Raw genomic sequence first — 19,985 nt, forward strand, 5'->3', positions numbered from 1 at the left:
GTGAACACACCTTCTTATTTAATTTAATGTTGTTCTTTATTTAACGTAGTTTCTACTTTGTATATTACTATTGAAGTCATTAAAAACTAATAAAGGACACATATGGAATTATGTAGTAAACAGTTTTTTTTTAAGTATTTCACCAGCCAGGTACAGCTGTTACATGTTACAAAACACTTTACTTAGCAGAAGAAGGTTTTACTTCAGATTACTTACAGCTCAGCTGGTGGAAGATCACTTTGATAAGTAACTCCTGAACTATGAACTTTGGAATAGTGTTTAGAAGTCTACAAGAAACACATGCTCGATAAGGCCTCACATCTCATCTGTTGACATATGGTTTGTGATTGTTGTTGCTTTGACCATGGTATTGTGGTGGTGTCCAATGCAGGGAGGGGGTTAGAAGCTCACAGTTCAGTTCTCAGCATGCTTAGTGGTCACCATTAGCTTTGTTGGGGTTATATGGATGACTTGAGTTGTTTGTGGTGAGGTTATGTGTTTATTATTGTTAGCTGAGTTTAGTTGTAGACCATAATGTTGTGGTGGAGGGTGAATAAGGGTCTCCACCAGTAATCTGCCATTTTATGCTAGAACCAGGGTGCTCTTGATCTGAAGTGAATTCCACAGACAGATAGTGACGTATTACACAACAGAGTGACGGGAGTGGTGAGTTATGTCTCTGATTCTGAGGACAGGTAAGTATGCAAGATCAACAGACAAGTTCGGCTGGTGACATTCACAGTTGAGCTATTCCTGATGTCTCTGAGGCCACAGGTAAGAGACTTTTTAGTATTTTGTTGTAGATAGGCCTGAAATAGATCTAAAGGGTTGTGGGCTACTTGACACTTTATCTGCTGGGCATACTCATTAGTCTTTACAGTTCTTTTCAATTCTTTGTATTTACAAAATTCACTGTCTTTTTCACATGAACAACTTCCCCTAATACACATAAAGTGCTTGTGTATAAATTGATACATTATTTCAGCTGTGTTAAATTTTACATTATTTCCAGCTTCTATTTTGTTGTTCTTTGAGATGAACACACCTTACATTCCAATTCCTCTCTTTTTGTGCTTCCATAAATTAGAGGTGTGACCTGGAATGCGAGACGGTTGTTAAAGATTTACAGTACATAACCATATACTAACTTATGCTGTGACTTTGCAAGGACCATTAAACACAGATTAAAACCTTCAGGCTGTTGGTGCACAGATATTTTTGTATTTGCTATATTTTGTCTTTTTACTTTTGTCTGTTTTGCTGTCCTAAAGCCAGAACTTGACATTGTGCTTATGATTGTTCCAACTCATAGTCTCAAAGCATATATCAGTTCAGACCTCAGTAAAACCTTCGCTAAAGTAAAACCAATAAAAACATGATTAGTGTCATAAAATGAAGAAATCTCTTCCTATGGAGTGTACCATTACATAATCTCCAGTGCTAAACTGCCAGTGTAGTACAGTACTGTGTACAGTAGCACAGTGATCTCAAGTTACATACTGGGTGTTAATTTACTTCTAAAAAAAGGGAAGGCAGTGTGAACTGAGAATCTGAGCAGAAACTAGTGATACTTCCTGTTTACCTTCTGTGACAAGCCATGGCATGTGATGATCAGCTAGCTTGTCATATGCTACTAAAATATGCATCATGGTGCCCTGCGGCAGCATCCAAAACCGGATTCTATACTACACTGTGCTACACTCAGTACAACTTTGTACTGAAAAAGGTTCTATGACTTGTGAACTACTGTAACACTCACTTTTGGTGCAATATTCAATTTTTTGACAGATTCTACACAGCTACTTTACCATTGTTAAATCAAGGCATTTTCATTTTCACTTCTTGATTTAATGCGAATCTTGTGAAATTTTGTTTTTATTTTTAATTATAATTTATATTCCGTTGCAATAAGTTTTGTTATGATTTTCCTTTCCTTCCATCTTGATTTTCATACCGGACAGTCCTTCCAAGGCCTGGATGGGAAGCAATGGCTGCTGGCCTGGGCTGGATGTCAGATCCCTCTTCCTCTTTAGAGATAACTGTTATCTCCATCCTCTTCGTTGCTGTCTGTATCACACTGTACACACTTTGCACCAGCTGTTACAGGTAATATTACTTTGCACTTTGCAGATCCATTCTAAGATGATCTATAGACCTATCTATGAGTCTTTAAAAGATGGTTCATGAGAAATGTATTTACACAATTACACAAATACATAATAGTAATAGTAGTAAAACATGTTAACAAAAATAGCTGTCAAGTTGCTGCTAAAAGATTGTAAAATTGCAGCAATTCAGTATGGAGAAAAAACACTGCATATTACTGTATAAAAATAATAACAGTAATTTACTGATGTTGAGTTTATTAGACACAGACATGACATGAGTAACATTAACTAGCGGCAAAAAACGGGCCTGAGTGGATCAGATACAGCAGTGCTGCTGGAGTTTTAAACAGTGCTACTGCTGGATTGAGAATGGTCCACCAACCAGAAATATCTAGCCAACAGCATCCTGTGGGCAGCGTCCTGTGGACAACTGATAAAAGACTAGAGGATCACCATCACAAACTGTGCAGTCAACTTCTATCTCTGACTTTACATCTACAGGTTGGAGCATCTAGGTATGAGTTTCTAAAAGAGTGGACTGCATGTAAATAAACACAGTGTTTAAAACCTCCAGCAGAATTGCTGTGTCTGATCCACTCATACCAACACAACCCACAGTACTAACTCACCACCACCACCGTATCAGTGTCACTGCAGTGCTGAGAATAATGACCCACCACCCAAATAATAACTGCTCTGTGTTGGTCCTGTGAGGTTTTGGCAGTTGATGAACAGGGTTAAAGGAGGATAATAAAGTACGCAGAGATACAGAACGACTACAGTTTTTTATAGAACTGCAAAGTGCTGATAAGATGGATAATGGATGTAGAAACTGGAATATAATCATAATGTTATGCTTGATAGGTATATGCTCTAGTTTTGCTTTTTAAAATGATTATTCAATGCTTATACATGTGTTATAGTGTCTGTGTGTTGAAACCTTAAGAAAAACTATTACTAGCAATGTTATTCCATTCACATGGGTTTAGAGACTGCTGTTGTGGCCTGTCTTTACTTCTTCACGTGTTGTCGCTGTTGTTGTTAGTGGAATGCTGACAGTTTAAATAAGTGTCACTGTCACTGCATATTGTCTAATACAAGGGATGGTTTGCTATCACAGGAGGGAGCACATGATGTGATTTAAAGTGAAATCTGGTGTAAACCTTGTACTGCTGAAAAATAGTCATACTAAATCTTCATACCAGTACTCTAATCATAAAGTAGAATCCCCTTGAAAAACATGATCACTGTTTAACACAGACTTTTTAACACTCACTTTAACAACTGTCTCAATATAGCTATCCACCTAAGGCTCCACACTATCCAGCAGAGAAAGAAATTCCATCATCTTTCGCAACCAATGTAAGTGACATACCCAAGAAATACAGCACACTTCATTTTACCCTCGAATAATAGGTACAACCATATTAAATCTCATTATAAATACTACAGGCATTAATCATGCATGAGATGCAGGTCATTTAACAATAGATACAGTACAGTTTCTTTAATACAGTTATTTTCCACATTAAATATTAATATTAAACACATGAAAACAATTAAGGGACACATATAAAATTGCATAATAAACAAAAAAAGTGTTTGGCCTCCACAATCTTCTGATCTAAACCCAACTTAGAAGGTGATTTGAGGTGATTTGGGATGAGCTGGACTAAGCAGCAACTATTGTTCAGCACCTCCAGGAACTCATTCAATACGCTGATAAACTATTTCCGGTGACTCTCCCTCATGGTGACACTGAAATTAAAATACCAAGAGTGTGCAGATTTGTCCACAAAGCTAAATGTGCTACTTAGGAGAATCTAAAGTATAAATATTCTGGTTTATTTAACACTTCGTTTCAAAATATCTCTGCATGTGTTTCTGTATATCTTTAATGTCTTTAATATTAAATTCACAATGTAAAACATTATAAAAAAACAAATGAATGAATGAGAAGAGGTGTCTTAAAACTTTTGACTGGTACTGTATATAAAATATTACTGTGACTGGCGCTGCTTTTAAACCTTCTTTGTAAAAGGAGGCAATTAGGATACTTAACTGGTAAATTGGAAGGAATCAACAGGAGAGCAGAGGCAATTTCTGAATAGCTACTGTAATTTACTTAATTTACTCAAGAAAATTGAATGAGGATGTTACATAAGACATTCAAAAGGGGAACGTTCACCCACATTAGTGTAAATGGCTGCAATATGAATCTAGAAGGTCTTCTTAGGGGGTTGATTTTATTTATGAGATTCAATTTTGAACAGTTCTTATAGTCTTTCAGTCGATATTCTACTCCAATGTGTGTTGAAGTGATAAACATGTATGAAGGTTTGTTTCAATCTTCTACAGGAAAAACCAGAAGATCATTGGAGCACAAACAGAACCTCGGGCAATGAGCATGGTTGGTCCATCTGCTTTCTGTCTGTGTGTCATGTTTGATGTACTGTACATTAAAGAAGAGATCATTTTTTTAATAAAAAAAAAGCTTCTTAAGATCATTATTATTATTTTTTTTACATTTCATTTCACCAATATGTCCATGAATGACCTGTAATGCAGTGAGACCTTTTAAAACAGTATACATTTTTCTCTGTGTGTTTTGGTTTATTTCCTTGTTGCTTTAAACTTCATGTCACCACCAGTTCCTGATAGGCCACATACCAGGAGTTACACCATGGTGCAGCCACAGCTATCCACAGTATATTCTCACAACAGAGGTAAGAAAAAATATTCTTTATGAACCATGCTGCTACCGGTGCATGAAACATTTGTGCACAGTCTATTTATTGCTGCATTGTTCTGTATAGCACTACAAATGCTTTTTTCCCTCTGTTTAAGCACCTAAGTGTCATAATTTGATATAGGCTGGAAACACTGCCTTCACTATAGAACCCTTAAAGAGTGAGAAATTGTTTAGTCATTAATCATGATAACTGATCATTATTTAACTTCTTTAAGCGTGTATATGTTATGATAACCATGTGGTTCAATGTTCCTGTTGGACTGTTGGATTACTTAATAATAATACCACAACCCCACACACAAAAGGTTTAATTTTCTTACACACCATTAGGATTGCTTGGACAAGATTGCTAACATCACATTTACATTATTTAGATGTGTGTTTGAAAAGTCTCCGTTTCCCACACTCATATGATAGTTCTGTTATTGTAGCTTAAGCCAAAAAAAATATTCTGTTTTTTCTTAGCAGGTGTTTTTTTTCTAAGTGGCTTTTGAAGTAGCTAACATCAATGGTTTAGCCATGTGTTGTTTTTGACTAGACCAGGCAAATCCAGGACCAATTTTTGCTAGTATCTGGTTTCAGATGGTCTAAGCTGATCTTTTACAGTCAGTTTGGTTTAAAATGTGTTTGGTTGGTAATCCAGCTATATTACAAGATCTTGACTGGTCTCTGAAACTCTGATGCTGATTATGATGCTGATTTTGCTGGATAACCGGCTTGGTGATAACTGACCACCACTGACTATTAAACACAAACATGCTGGTCAAAATCTAAGATGGTCAGCAAGATTAACCAGCTTGACCAGTGACTGACAAAGCTTGGAGATAAGATTACTGTATGCTGCATGATTTTGGCCTACAAACATACCTGATAATGAGTAGCATCCCTTAGAAATGCATCTTACTTCACTTACAAATAGTCTAATGGCTACAACCCTTCATTACCCTCACTATTGTTATTAGAATAATGTACTGTAATTATTGTGTCTACTAAAGTATTGGTTTATCAAAGAAACAAATCTTCCAGTTCCCTCATATGAGAAATTTTGTCTGCCTCTTATCATTATTCACAACTTTTATTAAAGCCAAAATACATAGTCAGGTGTGACTCCTGAACCCAAGTTCATTAAAATGAACAGTTCAAATAACCTGCCATACACATAAAATATTAGGATAATGATCATACAGCATTATTCTGCATATTTATTTTTCTGAGCAATGTCTGATCTCTCTCTTTAACAGCTGAATCACATGGATACTTTAGCCAGGGAATGATACCGCAGCTTTCAGATGCACCAGTCTTCTCAGGTAGCCCTTCAGGGTCAGTGAATCTGGACTCCTCATTGTTCCTATCAACGTTTCGTGATTCTAGACTTTTGGAGGAACTAACCATGCAGTTTCCATCCCTACAACAGCCCATAACAGTCTTGAAAGACCATGAAACACAAGACACAGAAGATCAAACAAATGTCAAGTCTTCTCCATGGTTGGAGCCTAGTAAGGAACATCTATATGAAAGCATTGGAATTGGACGTGTCAGTGAGCCCAGTTCCAGCCACCAAGCTCCTGAAGACCAGCAGAGTGAGAATAGTGAGGACCCCTATGAAACAGTGAGAGATCCCAGGGACCCTGCTGCAGGTCATGTGTGCAAATCTTCTGCTGTAATGGACAACAAAGTGACCGATAATCCAGGACAGATTTTTCAGCCTTTCCCAGCAAGGCAAGACAGTAAAGGTTTGGTTGGTTCTGAAATAACGGACGTCTACGCAGCAGTGAACTTCAAAAAGAAAAGCCTGAAAATCAAAGAACTCCCCGTTTCATCAGACACCATAGCGCAGGCTGAGGATGACATAGATGAGGAGCCAGCACCTCCTGTCCCAGAAAAAATGTTTGAAACGGACTGTCTCTAACTTATATGATGTTTGATATCATGTCTCATGCACTTTATCAAAAAAAGTTAAAGGGCTAATATTATGTAATCATTGTGTAAACTAATAAAAAGAATGATTATCATCATTACAGTCCACATGACTTGACATGTGAAAAAAAATTTGTTTTGATCCTTAGTTTTAGCCTGGCCTGCTTTGTGACACAGACTTATCACTAAATCCTAAAAGCACAGTTACATTGGCAGCCTGTTTAATTCTGATGTTGTGTTTACATGTTGAAAAACAGTGCTGTTCCATTTTTCACAATATTCAAGTTCAGTGTTTTGCCAAAGAATTGGACAGTGCTGTTCCACTGAATAACTAGATAGGCCAGTATCAATAATTATGTTATTGAGAATCATACAAATATACAGTCAAATGAATCATACAGTCAAATAAAAATGACATACAAAATACTTACAAAAATATTTTTGATAAGCCAGTCACGCTATGACCACTGCGTTAATAACAGCACCTCCACACACACAAAGTGGACAGTGGCAGTTAATAATATTATACATCTGCCAATCATCATTGATTAAACGTTTATTGTCCTTTAAAGGGTATAATTGTGTATTATGCTATTGTACTATGATTATAATATTTGCATTCATTTTAAAACAACAATAATATTGTTTGTAACATTTATTTCTTGGATGATATTATACTGTATTGTACAGAAAAGTAGTGAATATCATGACAGGTAGATATTGTATCAATAAACATCAAGTTTTCCGTTTACTGTCAAAATAAAACAGCAATATGAACAGCAAGTGATAAAGAGAGGCTAGTTTAAAGGGACCATGTAAAATAAATTAAGTGGCACATAACTTCCCACACAAATACATGGCAGGGAAAAAAATAATTAAAAACACGACAAATAGAGGATAGTAGCTCTTTAATTTCATGTCATAGTGTGTTGGGTCACACTAGAGCAGGGTAAGCCTCAGTAAAGTGAATGAGCCTATTCTTTGTTGTATCTGTGCAGTATTAATAGATAAAGCTGCACATAACTCCCCTCATAGGCTTATGGTTATTTGCCTATAGATGCAGGCGGCACTGGCCCAAATTCATGTGTTAATCATAGACGATGAAATCGACAGCACACACTGGTAACACTGAAGCCGGAGGTCACGTGCTCTCATTAGTGCGCGAGACTCAGACCCAGATCCAGACCCTAAATCCCTCTCGGAGGAGGAGGATGAGGTCAGAGGGGCGGGGTTTAATCCTCTGATATGACGGACAGCTCCTCTCGCTGTTTGCTTGCAAATAAAAAGCGGAGACCGCCCTCAGCAGCCGCCCCGCCGCACCGGGGAGAGAAGTGGGTGAAAGGTGACGAGAGAGAAACAGAGCTGCTGCGGTGAGGGGAGGACTCGGAGTCGCTCTATAGACCGAGAAATGTGTTCAACAACACCACCAGCAGCAGCCAGACACTGTTCTTCCACAGAATGAACCCTTTCAGCAGAGGAAGACGCTTATTTTCATTTTATTTTACAGTGTACCGCACTACATAGCACGCACTCCTGAAACCGAGCAGAACCAACAACAGAGTCTAAATATAGCCTCGACCCAGCTAAACACAGATAGCAAAAGTATGATGAATCAACGTTCATTTTTTTCGATCACTAAATGTATTTTTTTTTTTCGATTATACGTTGATTCGACATGCTTTTATATGTATTGGTTGTATTACTTACATTAAATATAAATACATAGTACACATACCCAGTGAGAAAAAAAACCCTCAACGTTGGAATATAATTATAATGTGGTTGAAATATGGTTGAAGTAATATCTGTAAAACGTTGAAACAACGTGTAATGTTAAATGGTTGTGCTAACGTTAAAATTTTAACGTTGAATCAACACGATGTCCTCATAATGACCTTCTGCTTTTTGAATTAGCATTTTGCATTTCATTACAATACAATTACAAAAAACGGTTGAATGGTGGCATGAAAAGGTGATTTTCCTTCATTTGCAGTAACTGCTTTTTAATTTGGCATGTTCATGTTCTATTTGTGTTATTTGTGTTTTAGAGATCAAATGTTCAGTCAGATTGGTAGTTTGGGGTAACATTCTTTATAGTTACTCAAATTTACTACAGTTATGTAAGTTTATTGTTAACACTCATATTTAATACACTTACATCATATATATTTTAAAAAGTTATTTTAATAGAGCACTGTGAGTGCATAAGAACCCCAACCATTCGAAGCCTTTAAATGAACATTGATTCAGAGTCATTGATTCAGAAGTTTTAGCCTTAACCGATGCCTATGAGGCAATGTTAAATAAAGGTTGTTTAAAGATGTTTTTAACATCATCAATGTTAAAAAATATAATGCAGCCAAAAACTAACATTTATTTAACGTTCTTTTCTATCAAGGAGATCAGCATCTTGAAACTCAAAAGGGTGGCTACTGAAGCTACCCTGATATCTAGCGGTCAACAATAGCTATATGAACAACTCTCTCACACCAATCTTAATATGTACAGTAATTATAACAAAAACAGTACTGTTTTTTGGAAAATCAATACAGTATTGCAAAAAATACAATATAACAACGTTTTTTGCAACCCTACCCTCTTACCCTCTTGAATCTTGAATCTACTACGTTGAATCAATGTGCAGAAATAGATCAGTTCTAATGTCTAGGATAAACGTTGTTTCAGTGTATTAGCGATTGAAAAATGAACGTTGATTCAACATTCTCCCCTCAGCTGTCTGTCGTTCATAGCTGCAGCGCGCGCGCGCGCACACGTACACGCACACGCAGCCCCCTCTCCGCTCTCTCTCTCTCCGCCTGGACACGAGCGCCCACCGCGGCTCCTCTCCAAGCCTGGACTCTGCAGGTAATGTGGATCACCACCAACCGCGGTTTATCCCGCTAATCGTGCAGCTCAGCGAGACGCACGGGCTTGTTTTTAACGCGTTGTTGCAGGTCGCCTTTTTTATAGCTATTGTATAGGTTATTTGCGCGCTGCTGTGGTTGATGTGTGTTTGTATATATGTATTTATTTATATATGTGTGTGCTTGTGTGTGTAGAAGAGTCAGAAGGGTGAGATTTTAATCCCGTCATATTCTGTCTGCTGCTGTGTTTTCTTCATTAAGCTCATTTAGGCATGAGGTACATTAGTGAATAGTTTTATTATGTTTATTAATGTTTTTCAGCATTGCGCTGGCTATGTCTGCAGTCGTGTGCTATTGGAGTGCATTTAACAGTGTATGTATCATCGTCTGATTTAGGGCTGCCTCAACACTCAGTCTTAGGCTAAAGCTCGTGTTCGTACACGTTGGTAAACCGGGGGTGTGTACGTGGGGGAGGTCGCCTCGACCAATCAGCGCACAGACCCCGCCCACTGTGGGTAGGTTGTTTACCGCTCGGTGGAAACGCCCATAGAGACAGCCCGAGGAAAACTGTGGAGCCGGAGAGTCCACTCACAACAGTAGACCGGCAAAGCTAGATATTCCAATTCCAGAAAGTAAATATCCAGCACGGGATTTTGTTTCATCTGCCTAAACGGCTCTGCTGCAGCGGAGCTGTAGACGCAGTTTGAACCAAATCGTGGGATGGAGTTTCACTCTCTGGAATTGGACTACCCGCCTCGACTTAAAAACATATCTTGTAGCATTTCTTCAAGCCAAAAACGATAAAATATGACTGAAATAATCAAAAACACGCAAAAAAGGAAGAATGTGTATCGTTTTTCTGATGGAAGTCCGACTTGACAGTCGGCGTGGGCATGACGACCCGGTGTTATGTCAACTTGTACTACCGAGCGATATGTGTTTATTAGCCGTTCTGCGCATGCGCGGTGCCAGATTTTTTTGTTTTCTTGTCTTTTTTTATGGCAATTATTTTTTTCTCTGTGCGTTTTAAAAGCGTAACTTGCTGCAACTATCGGCCTGAGTGTTACAGAAGTGTAAACGGCGATGTAAATGTTACATTTAAACTTCCCTTTTTAAAATTCAGTTTTAAAATACCTTTTGCGTCCCCTGATACAGTGATTTAGGCCCTTCAAATATTCTAGTTATGCTTCTGCTGAGAGCATGTTTAATATGACGCTTTGAACCTATACGGGTAACCTTAGTTAACTATGTTTTGTCCTGTTTTATTTAGGCAGCGTTTACACCGTGATAGCAGGTTTTGACGGGGTAGCACAAATCGACAGAACACCGGTATACTCCGCTACGCTGTTTAGTTGTATCCCGGATTTCAGTTCCCTGAGCCCGAGATACAGTACGTTAGAGGCTGTCAGTGAGGGGGTGTGTTGCCCTAAAAAATAGTCTAGGCATGGTGCAGTGTGCGAGTGGGTAGTTGTTTTTTCTAGCTAATGCAGAGATCGAATTTGTACGGGTTTAATACAGGTAAGGCCCTTTCTTTTTGCTGCAGGTTTGCATGAAGCCTTTCTTAGTTTTTATACAACACACATGACCACAGTTTACCCTGCATTTCTAGCTATATTCTGTGGCAGTTTAGTTTTAACAGGGCTTTTCTAATCGAGTTTACTCCCCTCATGGTGTTCCTGTAGTGCTTTTCTCTATACAGGCTATTTTACAGCCCATGCTCACGTGGCCATGCTTTGGAAATGTAGCTAATGGATGTAAATCTTCTCTCATTTCAGTTTTTTTGGGGAGCCTGAGTCGACGGCGTGGTCCAGCACCACTGAAAGACTGAGGGTGAGGCACAAAACATGGCAGCTGTGAAGTCTCGGGCAGGACCAGGGGCCATGCAGTCCGCATCAGAGGGAGAAGAGGAAGGCTTGGTATGTTTGAATATAATAAATCATTATAAAAACTCAATACCAATAAGGTCTTTCCTAACTAGGGGAATGAGATGGGCGAGATGAGAAAGGGTGGGGTGGTGGTCTGCCCATGCTGTGACACAGTTGCTGTCATACTGTCCTAATTAAGGACTACATAGTATGCTCTAACAATGTTCATCTTCTTTAAAATCTTCAGATCTATATGCAATGTTGTGGTCAGGAGGATGTGGATGCACAGAAACACCGCCAGCACCCCGTCTTCCAGTCAGCGTCCGGTAGTGGGAGAGTGTGGCCCACTACTGCAGCCGTCCAGCAGTCAAAAACCTTCACTTTTCCACAGTCTTCCAGTGTAGACCTGCCCTACAGGTGAGCTGTGATTTCATTAGAAGTTTAAGGTTTAAGGTTTGCTTTGCTTCAATTTGAAAGCAACATTTTGTGCAAAACAGATGCACAGCTTATATTTTGGAATGAGCATTAATCAAACATGTTTTTCATGCAAAACATTAATATTTAATGAGTGCTTAATGATTTTTAATTGTTTTTCTCAGGTACAGGAGTCCCGAGTCGGTGGAAATGGATGAGATCATGGCTGCAATGGTTCTTACCAGTCTGTCCTGCAGTCCAGTAGTCCAAAGCCCCCCACAGAGAGATCCCCTGCCAGGTAAGCTGTTGCCTTTGGAAACCTGAACTGGCCAAGCAGACGCTCGAAACATTTTTACACGCTTCCATTAACTGTACAAGGTTATTTCGATGTGTTTGCCCAATTCATTTGACTGTTATCCGATCGCTCCTCGTGCTGTGAAATGAAAAGGACTGTTTGGAATTTTGGAGCATTGGTGGAAATGATCAAAGCAAAGTCAGCACGGTCTTACAGTCCAACGTAACATCATCTTTGATTCAGCTATTTTTAAATTCAGCTTGGGAATCTGGAAAGTGATTTTTCTTTTCCCATTGTTAACCAACTGTTTTGTTGTTAATGTGTAGATACTGTAGATTATTCAGTAATTGACTATTTGTAATAGTTGTATATATTTTTAATATGTATCTGTAAACTTGCCTAGGCCACTTAACATCCTGATAATCATTGTCAGTGTTCTCAGCTGGTAGCTTCTCTAAAATCTAAAAAAGGGTTTTAATTGACTGCAATCATAACCACCAGTTATAGGGAGTTGTATTGACTTCGTCTGGAAGAAGACCAATACTGTACATTTTCACCTGAGAGGAAATTTGATCATAAACAACTTTTACACAGACTGTATTTTGTGACACCAGTGTTGCTGTCTATAGTCATGCAAGTTTCATTACCATCAGCTGACAGGCAGCTGTAAAAAAAGCCTTGGCTCCAAAATCTATATTTCCTAGTTTGACTAACGTTTGCAGTTGAACGCATGGACAAAACCAAAAGCCCTATAGAGAAAAGATTTTTGATCAGATAAGATGAAGATTGTTGTTTGAAGAAGTTGTTTGGTAGCAATGACCAGATGTATGCTTGGAATAAAAAGGGTGAGGCATTAAACACCAAAAACACTGTACCAACTGTTAAGCATGGTGTATTTATATTTAGGCATTCCATTGGACCTTTTCAATGTTCTGGACGCTGGTTAGTTTAATTAGTGCTGTCAAACAAACTCTGTTTATGTTGATGTGAAAAAAGCTACCAGCTGTAGTCTATCATGATCATGATCAGGATGCAAAGAGGCCCTAATGTTGAGTTAACATTTGGGAGTTTTTAGCATCATTGATTGAGTAATCTAAATGTGTATCTATATTTTTGTACCCTGTACATATAATCATGTTAAAACAAAATTGTTACAATTAAAGATATAATTAAAGGTATAGCACTTTTCATCCACCTACCTGCACTCAGTCTGACAGTATCCCATGTGTAATATCTAGCTGCCCCAGGGGACATGGAATGTGGTGGAGGGGAGCTGTCTGACAGTGGCAGCAGCGGCTACTGGAGTTGGGACCATGGCAGCGTGAGCCCTGCTCCATCACCTTCTGTCACAGAGACAGACGGCAGTCTGGGCCAACCGGTAGATGAGGGGCTGCAAATGGAGCTGGAGCAGGGGGGGTGCGACGAGCCAGAGAGCAGGAGATGCAAGGTGAGAGTAATGATGAGGGTCTGTTGAGGACCTGTCAAAAACCTAGGGAGTGTGAATTGTTTTGTAGCAGACTGTGGAGTCATTTGAAGTACTTTCAGAGTGGTGATTGTTTTTGGCACCTGTTATATATACTTTATATATATAGAAGCTTTCGCTGACGACATTTATGATAGTTTGTGTTTCAAACTGTTGTGAAAATATTCTCTGTTGCTTTTTTACATCAGAATTGAATTTCTCAAAACTAGTTGTTCAATCTGCGCATCATCTAGTCACAGAAATTATTTTTATACAAACAGCAAGTTATTTAATATTGCTGTCTGCTGTTATCAATTGCTTCTGTCATGCCGATTACAATATATTATACTGTACTCCATTAGTTAACTGCGTACATCCTGTAATGTAATGTAGAGTTTATAGATTTCTATTACTTTTTTTTCTGGTAAATATCTCCTGAATTGAGGATTAACTGATCATGACATTTACTAATAATGAAAACTTTGTGGGCGTGTTCCAGATAAAATCAAGGCCACAGAACAGTTCAAACGGTTCATAGAGAGAACAGGAGTGTACAAACATCTAACATGTATAACACAGAGACTGTAAAAAAGATGGACGTCGTGTCGCTGTTCCCATTCATTTAATGAAAATGAAGCCAAAACCGGTCTGTCTGTGCAGTAAAGACCAGAGGAGGGAGAAAGACTGTGAAGAGACAGCCTACTCATTTAAATAAACCCGCCCCTGAGGGCTGCCTCCACAGAGCTCACACAGTCTATGGTCCCACCCAGGCTAGGTGTAACCCAGCCCTTTTACAATAACCACACCTTTTTGAATAGAGCTGAATAACGTTTTAAAAACCGAATTCTGTGGAGATAAAAAAATGACAATATAAGCAGAGGTTACACTAGCTGTTGCATTTAAATAATGGAGGTAGAATTACAGTATATTGGAAAACAAACGTGATTGAAAGTTGTCTGTTTTGCCATTGAAACCTATGGGGATGGGTGGAGTTACACAACTTTCTGCAACTGAACAGCAGGTGGAGCCCGACCTGTGGTGGCTTTACTTTTGAGAGACGATGCTCTGTCCAGCTATACACAGTCTATGGTATAACATAACTGTATCTTGTCCAGAATAATATTGAATTGAATTATTAAAAGTCATGTTGTATATTCTGAAATGTAACATAATGTAACTGGAATAAACTATACACCTGGATGAAGCTGAGCTTTAACCCGATTAATCATTATGTACTGACAGTCTTGACAGTCTTCTGCAGTACAACAACAGGGTCTGTCAGTAAATTACTGTATAAACAGTAAAATCATAAAGGTGAATTCTGTCCAATTTCTTGCAGTCAGGCTCTCATAAACAGTAGTGTGTAATTATGTACTGCTAAAACTGATTTAAGATTCACAGAAAAAAACTACAGAATTTTAAAATAATTCTCAGTTGGAAAACAAGACATTAAGCTTGCTTTAAGAAACAAAGCTAGCTTTAAGAAAATCCTTGCAGAGTAAACTGATGCATGATCACATGACTAATCATTTAGACTGACATGTTCATTAAAGATGACTAAAGAACTTTTGTATTCAGATGTCTCTGACAGGTTCCCTGATATAAATACGTACTTTGGGTCATTAACGAAGGATTTAGAGTGAAGCACGTTCATTAGCTGCTCACCCACTATGTGGTGCTGTTTCTACAAACTGTTTTGAGAAGTTCCACAGTGCAAATATCAGTTCTGATTTGAGAAATGCATAAAAACTGATAAAAAAGGGCAGAAAATGAAGAAAAAAATACATAGTCAGGTATTCAAAAGATCTGGTCCAACTCTACATTTGAATCTCTCTTTTTCTCACTGATAGAGTTTGAGCAGGGGTGCATATCGGTGTTTGTGGCCTGGCTGTGGCAAAGTGCTGACATCACGGGTTGGGATGAAACGTCACATTCAAATTCTCCATCTGGGGTAAGTGTAAGGGGTTAGGGGCTCAACAGGTCTTTTCAATGCCCAGAAAGTTGGACCACTAATCACATTAAGCTTCAGCAATACAGTTTTTGATGCACTAAAATAATGTAATATGAGTGTCCAGTATAGACACTACAGGCTGAAACAATGGTAGTACTGAAGTGTTGTGATGAGATTCATGTTTCCTTTTTCCTTCCCCATCTCTCTCAGCAGTGGCTCAGAACAGTCCCACAGAGAGGAGGACTTTTATTACACTGAAGTTTCCTCAGAGGAGGAGCCAACTACTCCCTCTCCTGTTCCTTCATTTTTCAGTGGGCCCTGGTCGTCCTGTAGCTCCACCAACAGCCAGTCCACTCCTGGACCCCAAGAGGTCCTGCCTCCGTCCAGTGTTCTCAGTCAGTCTGCCCCCAGCAGCGTGTGGCAGATTCATACAGAACATCTCTACCAGGTAACACACACTAACCTCTTACTCTGTCCGTCAGTTTATTACAGGAATACGGTTTAAATTAAACATTACATTACATTATGAGAACAGGTTGGCATAGCCTGCTTGCCTCCCTACCAGTTTTTTGATTCATTATAAGTATTTGGATTGATGTATTTTACATGACTTTTATTTGTTATATTCTACTTATGAATTCAGAAATTATAGCAGCATTTGGAACATAATACTGGTAAATGTGCCTCTCCCCACCAAAATGTGGACGGGGATTAAGATGTGATACACCTTCAAAAAGTACATCCTTGACCACAGAAGACAACTACAGTGCATTATTGTGGAATTCTTTTCTTTTTCGAAGAACAGACTACATTAGTAGATTAAAGGCAAAGTCTACAATCAGCAGAAGTTTAAATACAGAGGGTTCACCAAACTACTGGTAGCACTAAAATAATACAATTATTTATTTAAAAAAAATATATATATATATATATATATATATATATATATATATATATATATATATATATATATATATATATATATATATATATTAGATTAGATTAGACTACCAGATCTGCATTATTATATAAGAGGTAAAACTCCATGCCAAAAATTCAGATATGTTGCTTACACATTTGTTATACCTGCATTGCACACTACTTCTGTATGTGTAGCATAATAAATATTTCCCATATCAGTCAAAAGGTTTGGGATGCAACTCTTTTTTTGGATGAATATACTTACAATTATGTTTTAGCCCATATTACGTTTACAAAAACCTTAATCTAAAGTGGAGTCATGTGGCTAATGTATCTCAAAAAATACCTGTGGATACAGGTAACAGTTCTTTTAAAACATAGCCTAATTTTCTGTTTGTTTCTATAGGCCTGCACTCCCATTGAGGTCACCATGTTTCCTGGATCTTCTGCCTCCTGTGACCAGCCTCCACCTGCTGGTCTCCAGCCAAGACCTCAGGTACATCTCAGGCATACACAATCTCACACCTGGATTTCTCATGTGTTTTAGGTCGTAGAATTGATGATTGTGAAGCTGTCTATTTTATATTGCATTATACATAATTGTCGATAGTTTTGATGGATCAGCTGTTGGAGACTCAGAAGATGATTGTGTGGTGGCAGTGGCAGTAGTATACTGGTCAAAACGTTAAACCATCTCTCTTCTCACAGATCACCACAACCCGTAGCCGTTCAGTCAGTGTGGGGGAGCAGTGGTTGCAGCGGAACAGCGCCCCCACCAGATCACAGACCATGAGTGCATCGCCCTCCAGAGGGCACTGTTCATTCCGGTTGGTGCTTCTTCTCTTACCATTACCATTGTCAGTGTAACTAATGGCTGTTCCATTTATTATTTTGTAGCAAATGTTCAGTAAAAAATATTAAATCCTGTTTACACTTGGTTGTTAACATAGACTAAAATAATTTTACCCACATGCATTTACAGTTGGTAGTCAGTTGCGTATCTGGTTTTATTCAACAGATGTTTGCCACCTTACCAAATGTGTTTTTAGGCAGTGTATTGCAGTAAAATTAATATTAATTAAAAATTTAAAAAGTAAAGTTCAAAAGTCAAGATAAACTAAACTGGCACTTTATTTAACTTATAGCTCGATATACATTCCGTCAATGTAGGCTACACACAGTTGAACTCAGCACAGTTGAGTCCAGCAGGGGGAGGCACTGTCACAGTGGCTTGTAGGGCTAGATGCATTCATATGGGTATAACATATGGCTAGCATGCATCTCAGTCAAGCTCCTGACCATAAAGGATTTAAGTTTGTTTCAGATGTGTTCTGGGTGCATTTACACCAGCGTTGTTATGTGGATAAACCCTATTCAGATATTGACACTTGAATACACATTTTATGACCAGATGTAAACAGAGTATAAAACACTGAATTACAGTTCTGCTGCTTTTATCATATTCTAAGCTGAAGTTTGTAAGGAATTAACATTGCTCTCTTTCCGCCTGTTTTCTGGTGTGTTTTCAGGAAGGGCCGAGGCGAGGCCAAAAAGTGCCGCAAGGTGTACGGTGTGGAGCGCAGGGATCAGTGGTGCACTGCTTGTCGCTGGAAGAAAGCGTGTCAGCGTTTCCCTGACTAAAAGTGAAAAACAAAAAAACCCAACAGACTTTAGGAGGCGAGAAAGAATCACCATTTTTCTTTCCTTTCCTCCGACCACTTCTGGCACTGTAGAGGACGGCAAAACCCCCTCTTTTCACTTTTGTACCTGTTTTTTTTTGTTGTTTTCTTACAAGAATTGAAATTGTTTTTCGTTATCTTTCTTGCGAAGTGAGCGGTGGTGCTAGATGTTGAGACTGTGAGTGTGGTGGGCTTGGGTCCTGATTCCTCAGTTTCTTTTTCGTTTCATGATACAGAAAGGCCCCGGTCACCCTGTAATAGAAAAATTGTGGTTCTCTCCCCTGGTCCTGCACTTCATCCCCCCTCCTGAGGTTATTTAAGTGATTGTTGGTCTTGGTATATTGTGGACATCTGAAAGTTTTTATTGTTTTTTCTTCATTTGCTGTTTTTTAGCCTGGATGCTGTAGTAGCATAACGTCATGTATTGTCTTTATTTTCTACGTATCTACTCAGATTTTTGGAATTTTTTTATACACATTTATTTTTCTGCTTTGAATTAATGCCCACGTCAGCGCTTCCTAATCAAGCGAAACTGCCATAGTGAGCTATAGTGAGGTTGAGTGAAGGAGCGACTGGTGTCGAGGATCAGAGAGTGAGATAATTGTAAGAAAGAGAGATTAAGTGCAGCTATAATCTATGATTGAATACCAAAGTGCTTTTGCAATGGCGATTCAAAGGGAGCGTGATTAGGTGCTGCCCTGAAACCAACTTGGGCTTGTTCCTTTTGTAAGTCCCTTTTCATCCTCCTAAACAGTATTATGATCTTATTTGTGTATTGGATCAAATATTTGGGAACATTTCAAGTTCTTACAGTACACTGTTGACAATAAAAAAAGACATGGTTAAAGATGACTACAAACGTACATTATAAAATATGCAAAACTGAGAAGCTGATCGTTGCATGACAAATCACAAGAGAAATAGTAAACTATTTTATTGGTATTTGTGTGCATTTTATGTACAAGTTGGATGGTCTAAAAGAAAAGTACTCTGGAAACAAAAACTGCAATATGTGTTTGAACTGTGTATCATTCACAAAGCCAAACTGTTATGTGTTTTTAAATATACACCATTCACAAAGCCAAAATGACGTATAAATGAAGAATACTGCAATGGACACTTCACAGATGTATGCCCATTTCTTCTTTAGCTGTTCAAAAAACACATATCGAAGTTACAAAAAAACTGTTACTTTCACAAAGGAATACTAGAATGATAAACTCATTAGCATATGTTAGTGTACTAATAAAAGGTCTTATGTAGAGAGCATGCACAATCCATCTGTTAGATGTTGCTGTATACCTCACCTTCAAATTAAGTTTTATCAGAATGCTTTTCACAAAACACATTTCTCACAGTTGTTTAGTACTGATTCAGCATCGGGTTAACAACCAAAAAAAAAAACAGATCATTCACTGGTCACTTTATTAGAAACCTACTAGGTTGTCGCCATTCTTCTAGACCTTCATCATTGTCTGGTCTTTGACCAGAGATATCCACTGATGTGACACTGATGTGTAAAATTTCAACAACACCACTGCTGCACCTGATACACATGTTCACCATAACACCATACATGTATCTGAAAAAATGGACCAGTGTGTGGAAGTACAGGGTAGATGTTTCTATTAAACTGGCCTGTGCATGAAAGTACAGGGTCAGTGTTTCTAATAAAGTGGCCAGCGTGGAGATACAGGGTAGATGTTTCTAATCAAATGGCCAGTGAAGTACAGGGTAGGTGTTTCTAATAAAGTGGC

General features: G+C 38.4%; 3 protein-coding genes across 6 annotated transcripts in view; 2 read left to right on the forward strand and 1 right to left on the reverse strand.

The window, feature by feature from the left end:
- Positions 1-19,985, reverse strand: part of ankef1a (ankyrin repeat and EF-hand domain containing 1a) — a 257,727-nt gene that overhangs the window by 141,295 nt on the left and 96,447 nt on the right. The window lies entirely within an intron of this gene.
- On the forward strand, positions 325-6,875 carry LOC103028959 (uncharacterized). The gene is made up of 6 exons (XM_007245489.4): positions 325-774; positions 1,962-2,106; positions 3,407-3,470; positions 4,467-4,518; positions 4,760-4,834; positions 6,102-6,875. The coding sequence occupies exons 2-6, from the start codon at positions 1,988-1,990 to the stop codon at positions 6,767-6,769; spliced, it is 978 nt and encodes a 325-aa protein (XP_007245551.3). The 5' UTR covers positions 325-774; positions 1,962-1,987; the 3' UTR covers positions 6,770-6,875.
- znf395b (zinc finger protein 395b) lies at positions 9,536-19,352 on the forward strand. Of its 4 annotated transcripts, none has more exons than XM_007245344.4 (10): positions 9,536-9,642; positions 11,417-11,557; positions 11,754-11,923; positions 12,106-12,218; positions 13,454-13,662; positions 15,528-15,628; positions 15,839-16,076; positions 16,956-17,045; positions 17,258-17,376; positions 18,079-19,352. In XM_007245344.4, exons 2-10 carry the CDS (start codon positions 11,486-11,488, stop codon positions 18,188-18,190), a joined length of 1,224 nt encoding a protein of 407 aa, XP_007245406.3. In that variant the 5' UTR covers positions 9,536-9,642; positions 11,417-11,485; the 3' UTR covers positions 18,191-19,352. The 4 variants fall into 4 exon arrangements, with proteins under 4 accessions (XP_007245406.3, XP_022542277.2, XP_022542282.2 ...); XM_022686556.2 differs by lacking the exon at positions 9,536-9,642 and adding an exon at positions 10,108-11,159 and having other exon boundaries at positions 15,842-16,076; XM_022686561.2 differs by lacking the exon at positions 9,536-9,642 and adding an exon at positions 10,108-11,159 and having other exon boundaries at positions 15,941-16,076.

This window comes from Astyanax mexicanus, chromosome 1 (genome assembly GCF_023375975.1).
Source record: "Astyanax mexicanus isolate ESR-SI-001 chromosome 1, AstMex3_surface, whole genome shotgun sequence".
NCBI lineage: Eukaryota > Metazoa > Chordata > Actinopteri > Characiformes > Acestrorhamphidae > Astyanax > Astyanax mexicanus.

What these genes read in the sequence shown, in the direction of transcription:
- LOC103028959 (XM_007245489.4), top strand. Translation starts at nt 1,988, where the DNA reads ATGGCTGCTGGCCTGGGCTGGATGTCAGATCCCTCTTCCTCTTTAGAG. An exon ending in AACCTCGGGCAATGAGCATG is followed by an intron (nt 4,519 to 4,759) that starts GTTGGTCCATCT and finishes TGTCACCACCAG; the next exon opens with TTCCTGATAGGCCACATACC. An exon ending in AGTATATTCTCACAACAGAG is followed by an intron (nt 4,835 to 6,101) that starts GTAAGAAAAAAT and finishes TCTCTTTAACAG; the next exon opens with CTGAATCACATGGATACTTT.
- znf395b (XM_007245344.4), top strand. Translation starts at nt 11,486, where the DNA reads ATGGCAGCTGTGAAGTCTCGGGCAGGACCAGGGGCCATGCAGTCCGCA. An exon ending in AGTGTAGACCTGCCCTACAG is followed by an intron (nt 11,924 to 12,105) that starts GTGAGCTGTGAT and finishes TGTTTTTCTCAG; the next exon opens with GTACAGGAGTCCCGAGTCGG. An exon ending in ACAGAGAGATCCCCTGCCAG is followed by an intron (nt 12,219 to 13,453) that starts GTAAGCTGTTGC and finishes TGTAATATCTAG; the next exon opens with CTGCCCCAGGGGACATGGAA.